General features: G+C 32.3%; 1 protein-coding gene across 1 annotated transcript; it reads left to right on the top strand.

The window, feature by feature from the left end:
* The first annotated feature begins 1,100 nt into the window (after positions 1-1,100).
* Positions 1,101-8,625, top strand: LOC107427169 (uncharacterized). Its single transcript, XM_016037519.4, has 10 exons — positions 1,101-1,269; positions 1,360-1,470; positions 1,674-1,739; positions 2,021-2,191; positions 2,316-2,429; positions 3,432-3,503; positions 5,296-5,379; positions 5,498-5,598; positions 5,929-6,013; positions 8,033-8,625. Exons 1-10 carry the CDS (start codon positions 1,195-1,197, stop codon positions 8,417-8,419), a joined length of 1,266 nt encoding a protein of 421 aa, XP_015893005.1. The 5' UTR covers positions 1,101-1,194; the 3' UTR covers positions 8,420-8,625.
* Positions 8,626-9,008: the final 383 nt, after the last annotated feature.

The following is a 9,008-nucleotide window of genomic DNA, read 5'->3' on the forward strand; positions in this document are numbered from 1 at the left end:
CATTTGAAAGATTTTTCTTGTTCTGGTCGTCACCCAAAGCTATAGTTGAATTGTTCAATCCCTGTCACTCTTTTTTAAGAAATGTAATTGAGAGGATATTTAATATATTCAAATCTAGATTTACAATTTTTAAGTCTACACCTCCATTTCCATTTAAGACACAAGCAGAGTTAGCTTTAGCTTGTGCGGGATTGCATAATTTTTTCACAAGAAATGTTGCTCTCATGAGTTTCTTATAGAGTCAAATGATGAATCTCCATCATCGTTATTGACACAATAATCTAAAGAAAATAATTTTAAAGAGTTGTTTAAAAGTTAAGTGCAACAATGAGAGAATGCTAATGAATGGAGGACTACAATGGTTTCAAATATGTGAATAGATGCCTAAAACGCAAAAAATCATCAAAGTAATGAACAATGAGTTTTTTTTAAAAAAATATTTTTTTTGCATATAATAATAAATAGTAGAGATGGTACAAGACTATTTGATATATTTATCTAATTTTATTTTAATATTTTAATCTATCTTGTTAATGTTTTTTTCTTTCTATTTTTCATTTTTTAAAAATATTTCAGTGATGATATTATTAACATTTAATATTTATGTATATGTTGTTTACCTATTTATTAATATTTATTAATTTGTCCAAATTAATATTCAACAATTAGTATGGTATGATTAAAATGAATAAATAAAATAAATAAAAAACCTATACTTATGATGTAGTTGTTTACTAAAATAAATTATATTTTTCATGAAAATAGTAAAATAAGTTATATGAAAATAAATTTAAAATCAATAGAATTTTATCAAAATTTATTGAAATCTATAATATAAATCTTACAAACTTTATTAAATTTCATATAAATTCTATATAAAATTATGATAAAATTCATATAGAATTTATAAAATTCTTAAAAAATTTATAAATCTCATTAAATGTATTAACTGTTTTAAAGTTCATTAAATTTGCAATCGGATTACCCCTAATTTCATTAGCCCTGCAATCGGATTACCCCGGCTTAGTACCCCTCCAATTGTGCCACCGAAAAGGCCAAAAAGTTAAAAAATAATAATTATAACAAAATAACCAAAAGGAAAAAGAATAGTAAATCAGAAACATAAACTCAAGGGTTTCTCGGCAGACACGCTGCGAGGCTGCTTCTTCTTCTTGCTCCTCTTTCATCAGTTCCATGGGAAGCGCCCAGTTAAAGACAGAGGAAGAGCTCCGTAAGGAGATTGATGAGCTCCAACGCCAGCAACGCGAGGTCTTCTTCATCTTTTTCTTCTTCTTCTTCTTCTTCTTCTTCTTTCGGTTCCCATATCTCTCATATTTTGTTTCCATGGAAAAATTTCAGATTACAGAGCGGCTTCGAGATCCAAGGGGACTTCGTAGGGGGCGCTTATCGGGCGCTGGTCCTCGCAACTTTGCCGCCAATGGAGCTCGTCAAAGAAGCTTCTCTCGATACGTAATTTTCACATTGTTGTATTTTATTTTCACTTTGTTTCCATTCCTTCTCACGGAAAATAGCTACCTGTATAATTCTGCTTGAAATTTTGCTGCTAAGCAAACTGACGCCTCCATTGAGTGTTTTTTTTCTTCTTTGGTCTCCTATTTTGGGGATTTTTTTTCTCAAAAAAAAAAAAATAATAAATTGTTTTCTGAGTCCAGGGAGATAGGGTCGATGCAGAAGATCAACCTCCAGCTAAACGGCGACTTTCTTCAGCCGTTGTCAAGGTAAAAAAATAAAAATAAATAAAACCCACCTTTTTCATATGTCTTTGTATTGTAGTTGATTCTTTGGAGTGTTTTTTATCATTCTTGTTTCTAGGATAATATTTCAAAATTAGTGATAGCTAGTGAGGTTGTAAAACAACCAGTATTAGTGTTGAGTAGAAATTTGGCCTTACCAATAGGGTATCATATGGTATAATATGGTTGAAGAATTCTTTTGGCTTTTCCTCTTTGTGATGTACTTAAGGATTTTAACGACAATTTTTTTCAATTTGGTAAATTAGGTGGAAGATGGGGAGATCACTGAGGATGCCGAGGAGGCAAAGGATGTGCTGAATGATGCTGCTAATAAAGGAACTGCTGGGACTGCCGCTGATACGAGCGATAGGAAGTCATTTAATCTGCAGCAGAGTGGTTGGTCTAGGAAGGATGGCAACCAAAGAGCTGTGAAAAAGGTAAATTTCAAGGCTCTTGTCTTTCTTAAGGAGTGTGGGTTATGGAATGTGATTATTATCATCTTTGCCGTAATTTATTTATTTATTTATTTATTATTATTATTATTTTTTTTTTTGTGGTTAGGATTTTGAAGTTCTGGCTACTGAGCATGTTCCAAGGGTATTGCCGAAGGATGAGGACCCGAGCTTGATTAATAGGAATAAAAGAATGCTGGGGCAGCTTTTGGGGACGTTAGAGGTATATCTAAATTAGTTGCTTGAATGGCTAATAATGCCAAATTTAAAACTGATTTTTTTTTTTTTTTTATAGTACCATTGCAAATAGAGATTCAGTTCATTGTTTTGTTATATATGGTATAGTTTTTAATTGCTATTTTATTATTATTAATTTTTTTATGATTGGAAATCTACAACTAGATGATGAATAATCTGATAGATGGTTGACTTGTTAAATGTTGGATGGCAATGAGTCATTGGGAAACAAACCTTGTTTTAGTTTATATCTTATTAGATTGGTAGTGGCCAAGTGGCAAACTTATAGATGAAGAAATTTATTGGATATACTGGAAAATCAAGATAACTGTTTAGGAAAGGAACTATCAGGAGGCTGCAGCTACTTTATTTGAGTAATAAATTGGAGGATTGTCTCCTAATATAAAAGAATCAAGTTTGATTTCTTTTCAACTCTTAAGTTTGTCTTTTTCCCCATTTGCCCCATTTGTGGGTGATTGACTATGTTCATATAGGTGCGAAAGTGTATCAATAGTACATAGAATTTGTGTGCTGATAACTTAAGTGTATCGTGTATGCATGGCCATCCAATATAATGCATGCGTCTATGCCATAAAAATCAGTTTGAATGTGCTAATTTATGCCTTCGATGGAACATATGAAAGAGTAAGTTAGTTTTGCTTGAAATTTGACTCAAAACACATCTTTTTGTCTCTTAAAACTTTAATGTTGTTCCTGATTTGAACAGATTTTTACTTTTAAGGGCGTTAATTATGCTGTTATTGATCATATTTTACTATAGGATTGTCCAATATGTGTGTATGTATATGTATATTTATTGTTTTCAAATTCAATTAGAAGATGTATATTAGAGATACTTTCCACTTGTTATCTTTACGTCAACCATGCTTCTCTGCATCTTATCTGGAATTTTATTGCAAACTGAATTCTGTATGCTTTGTATGATAAGTCTATATGCTAATATGTTTTGCCTGTATGAACGCTACAGAAATTCAGGAAAGAAGATATGAAACTTTCAGGAACTGAAGCATTCATGCGGAGATCGGATTCTTTGCAAAGAGTAAGTATAATATATTCATGATTTGTGGGATGCTAGCTTATTAAATTGGCATTTAGGACTGAAAAGTCATACAACTGTTTCTGACGTTGATTTTATAACCTGCGGATAATTTCTTATCTTTATTTATTTATTTTGTCGCTTTTAGTCTACCATCAATAATGTCAAAGCCCATGACCTATGTTGGATGACCTTCTACCTTATCACCTGTTTCCCTTACCCATGTGTTAACGTGTTACCACGAGACCTCTTCCTTGATAAAAGGAAAGATAGATATAATTAGGTAATGAGCTCTGTATTTATTTACATTGATTTATTTCCAAGCATCATCTATATTTATGAATTTTTGGATGTTTGTCCTTTCTGGAATTCATATGGCTGATCCACATATAACTCCTTCCAAAACTTACAAAGGAGTTCAACTTATGGCATACATCATGTGAGATGGCCATACGGTGAAGAGGTACTGTAGATTTTTTCCAGTTCTCTGTACTATAGGAGAAGAGCTACTGCTAATTCTAGGTTATAGAGGGTTGGTGGTTAATTTCCCATCATCTGTTTAAAAATAAACAAAACTATAAAATCACTATGCGTTTAGGTTGATATATTTTTTGATGGTTACTGCTTATATAGATGCTTTACTGTAAATTGATGCTCTAGAAGTAGATAAGCATGCTTGTTTGTCTTCTTGATATGTGATGTATTAAAAAAAAAAAAAAGTGAATTTTTCCCTTCATTGTCAGGTGGCTGTTAAATTATGATCGTGGTTGGTGGAGGTTGGTTTTTAGGGGTAATCCTCAATCTTGTTCAGAATTAATGGGAAGTAAATTAGGTTTTGGTGGCAAACAACCGAGAGTGTTTTGGTCTTGTGCTATATGGGCCTTGTTTTGGACAATATCGTTGGAAATTAATTGTAGGCTTTTTGAAGAAAAATGAAGATGTGAGAATCATATTTTGTAGGTTGAAGAATGTTAGTTTAGTTTTTTAACTATAATTGAAGCTTTCTTATCCTCAAATTTTTATAGGGTTTTTTTTTTTTTTTTTCCTGTCTTTTTTTCCCTTTTTTTTTTTTTAATCAATAAAGTAATATTTCCTATTAAAAAAAAAAAAAAAAGAAACAAAGGTATTTGGCATTCTATATACATGGTGGCACATTCATAAACAAGATTTATGATATGCCTAGCCTTTGTTATCTTCTTGTCCAGCGATTTGGTGGAGCTTTTGTTCGATATGTGTTTTATTGTCATGGTGTTTTTGATAGGCTAAACAATGGTTTTGGTTAAAGTTTGGATCAACATTTTTGTTAGTTTTTGTTATTATTGTCAGTATTATAATTTGTATAATCAGTAGGTCCCTTATTTTTTGAGTCAACAATGATCTTATTTCATTTATGTAAGCAAAATGAAATTCAAGAACCACTAATAGCTATTAAATTGTGTTTGCTAAGCAATTGCAAGCCCTAATCGCTTGAATTTTGGGCATATAGACTACATGAATAAGGGCAAGAAAGTTATGAAGGAACATTACATGTTTGTTATCTTTGATCTTTCATGCCTCTGCACATAAGTGAAAACTTGGGTAATTTGCACATTCTGTTATGAACTTGCAGTTTGTATCTATGATACATGGAAAAGTTAGAAGTTTCTGGTTTTCATTGCCTTCATTTCAGGATTGACAATAGAGATAATCATTGTAGTTGTTAATTTTTACCAAAAATGATCTGTCTCTCCCCTTGTTTTCTGAAGCCTTTAGGCTTTGATTCTGAACCTTTGTGGACTTATCTTTTACTGCTTAGGCTGAGCAAAGAGCACGTGAAGAAAGTGAAAGGCTCAGGCAACAAGAGCGTGAAAAGATTGCAGAAAAGCGGAGGAGAGATCTGGTTTGTGTTTATAACATAATAATCCTGACCTTAATTGCAGCCCAAAATCAGGTCTTTTATTGTATGTTGAATCTGATGATCCTTGTTTTGTTATGCTTCTGCCAATTTTTTTAATCAGACTTTACGGGCCCGTGTTGCTGCCAAGACAGAAGAGAAGAAATTGGAATTGCTGTTTCTTCGGTGGAGTGAACACCATAAAAAACTTTGCAAATTTATAAGGTAGGATGCCTCAATCAATTTACATTGCTGATTATTAGTTTTGTAAGTCTTTGCTTGCAACACTTTTTGACGGCTGAGGCTCCTATATTCTTTATTCTACTTATTTTGCAGGTTATTTTTAATTTTGGTCCAAAAGTGTCCATATTCACATTTTATTCAGACAAAGATAAGTTTCTGTTCATGTGCATGGTAGCGCTGAAGTAACTTGATGTGTACATCATTCCTGCTTTATAGCAGGTTTTATGTAGAATGACAGGATTCTTCTTTATTTCAATTTTTGGCTCATTTTTTTTGTTTTTCTCTTTGTTGTTTTGTGTGCATCCTTTCCAGGACCAAGGCAGAGCCTCCAATATATTATATGCCTAGCAGACCAATGGATGAAGATTCAACCTTGGTTGAGCATCAAAAGGAACAGGTTAGTTTGCTGCCACTTCTCTAGTATCATAGTTTCATTTTTTATGCATAATGAGAAACAGGGCAATTTTGGAAGTTTGTTTTCCCTGATCTGTCTTTAGAAACTGAATAATATTGGTAGGAGCCAAATTAAATTTACCTGCAATTCATGGATCCTTCATTTAGATTTACATATTCACCAATAATTTCACTCAAGAGCACAATTGCTTTTAATTGATAAGACCACTTAAAATTAAATTTTTAGGTGTCGTTTAGTAACATGGTTTGTAGTTGTCTTTTGTCTACCTAATAGTGTATAGTTTGCTTAGTGTGGTTGACTTTGTTAGGTATCGCAATTAACTATAAGATTATTGGGGGAAAAAGCCACCACAATTGAATGCAATTTCAAATTGTATGCGCGCATGCATGCATGCGTGTGTGTTTTTCCTCTTCAAGTTTATAATTATTTGAGATATCTAACAAATTTTTACAACTACTAATTGACACTAACAAACATTTGAGGTGAGCAGTTTACACTTAGATAGTACAAAACAAAAATCAAAAACTAAAAGGCAACCATTTGACCAAATGACATCTTAATAATTTCGGTCGATTTAATATTTGTGTGAACAACCCAAAAGTACCCCCATTTGCAACAATTTAATTAGGCCATGGGGTTGCTTTTAGATTTCTGATTATTAAGAAACCAATTAGTGAATTTAGTAAATTTTTCTATAATGCACAATGTACCATAATTATTTTTCCTTATCTAAATATTCTTGTAATAATTGTTGGAAATGCAGTGTACTATATTGTATTTGAATAAAATAATTATAAGTGAACCAAACATTTATTACAATAGAAAAACAAATAAAGTCCCAACCTATTCTTGCATATTAGATCCCAAACTGGGAAATTCTTCCTTGGCATGACAAAGTCTCCTTCTTTTAGCTTCAAGCTCGGGCAGTAATCTCCGGCGCCATCGCCGAGATAGATGAACTTCTTCTTCCCCTCCTCTGTCACAGTGGCTTGGATTCTTTCCATGATCACTCCCTGTATTTATAAATAACTATTGTTAGCCCAAAAAAAAGAAAAAAAAAAATCCATGATTACAAATATAAAATGGAACTATTAGCATCCTAAATTATGATATCAAAAAGTGGGGTCACAATCTTAGTATTGGCTGAAAGGAATCCAATTAAGAACAATTTATTGATTTGGTTAATGGACTAATCAAAATTCAGGAATATATTCTTCCAAGTTTATTGGACCCCATTTTATTATATGGTAATAACTTTAAAATTTATAGAATCATCTGTGCAAAGAAAAACTTTTTATTATTTTTTGGGGAAAATTGAACAGAAAATATACCTTGCACATGTTGGGAGGGCAGAGGCTGCAACCATGAGAGGATTTGGTGAAATCATGAAAAGGGAAAATCCTTAGCTTTCCTTCTTCATAGAATAAATAATATGATAAACATACCTGGTAAAAAAATTGTGGTGTCAAGTGTTTTTTAAAAATTATGCTACCAAGTAGCTAATCATTCAAATGATTATTTTTTTTGCAAGATTATTTAGGGAGGGGGGGAAAAAAAAATAACCACGCGCACACACACACACACACATTAGATAAAAAGAAGAAACTTTCCACAGAGGTGTTTTACTTGTTTCGCATATTGCAACACTTTCAACACTGATTTATGAGGTGCTCAAATAAATTTTCATATCTGCAGCATCTTTAAAATCACAATACACCAAAGGTTCAAATGTTATACATGCTGCAGTTGATTCTTCCCATATTGCAGCTAAAAATTATTTTTGAAGTATTGTACCCCAAAAAATAAACAAATTATTTTTAAAGTTGTCAAAGGATATTCAAATAACATTCTTATTGACCTTTTTGGACCAACATAGTGGAAATACTTACCTGTAAAAGGAGGAATGCAAGATCGAATTTATAGTTGTGATTTTGATATTGAAATTTTTTACTTGCCAAGAATTTATCTAGATTTATCTTCTTAAACACATTTGCATATCAGGCATTCCTAGAATGGCAGACTGCCAGGAGAGCAGAATTGTCCGAGTATCAGAAACAGATCGGTGACCAATATATTGCCAATGTTGAAAAGGAGTTGGAAAGGTGGCAAAATGCAAGGAAAGTAAAGAAAGCAAACAATGATATGTTGAACTTGCAGGAAACAATGGACAAAGAATTGGACACCCATAGGCTTGAGCATGGTCCCAAGAAAAGAAAAATTCCTGATGGAAGCAACAATGAAGAAGACGATGATGATGTGGAGGATATCAATGTTGGGGAGGATGACATTATGGATGATGTGCTAGATGTGGATGACAACAACAGGAGGGCTGATGAAACAGCTAGGCCAGATGCTGATACTGCTAGTCCAATTGCTGATAAGGATTAAAGCTATTACTGGAGGACTTTTTTCTCTTTTTCCTTAAAAAAATCCTGTGTTTTTTTTTTAAGCGCAGGACAACCAATTTTTCTTATCTCACTTAGTATTATTTTCTCATCTTGTTTTATTTATCTACATGTCTACACAGTTTGGGAGATAATTATATAAATTTGTGTTTAATATTTTAGCATAAAAAACTGCATTGGATGATTATATATGCTTACCTTCTGTTTCAATCCAATGCTTTTGATAGGAGGGATGAAATTTGAAATAATGGAAAGGATGGAATGATGGAGAGAGAAGAACTAAAAAAATATTTTATTTATCCATCCTCTTATTCAGTATGACACAGGAAATGAAATCTAATTTTATCGCTTGTTTGCTATAGAATGATAAAAAAAATGTAGGACAAACAAGATTTTAACTGCTATCTTTATCATCTGAATCTTAACTATGGTCTAGAACAATATTATATATATATATATATATATATAAGAACTTAAGCTTCTTTGTCAGGTACAGAACATGTGTTCCAAGAGTACCATTCTTCAGTATAGTTGATCTTTGTTAGGTACAGAACATGTGTTCCAAGAGTACC

This window comes from Ziziphus jujuba, chromosome 9, assembly GCF_031755915.1.
Source record: "Ziziphus jujuba cultivar Dongzao chromosome 9, ASM3175591v1".
In the NCBI taxonomy this organism is placed as follows: Eukaryota; Viridiplantae; Streptophyta; class Magnoliopsida; order Rosales; family Rhamnaceae; genus Ziziphus; species Ziziphus jujuba.

Coding starts and splice junctions, on each gene's coding strand:
- LOC107427169 (XM_016037519.4), top strand. CDS start 1,195: ATGGGAAGCGCCCAGTTAAAGACAGAGGAAGAGCTCCGTAAGGAGATT. Junction 2,192..2,315: donor ACCAAAGAGCTGTGAAAAAG/GTAAATTTCAAG, acceptor TTTTGTGGTTAG/GATTTTGAAGTTCTGGCTAC. Junction 2,430..3,431: donor AGCTTTTGGGGACGTTAGAG/GTATATCTAAAT, acceptor TGAACGCTACAG/AAATTCAGGAAAGAAGATAT.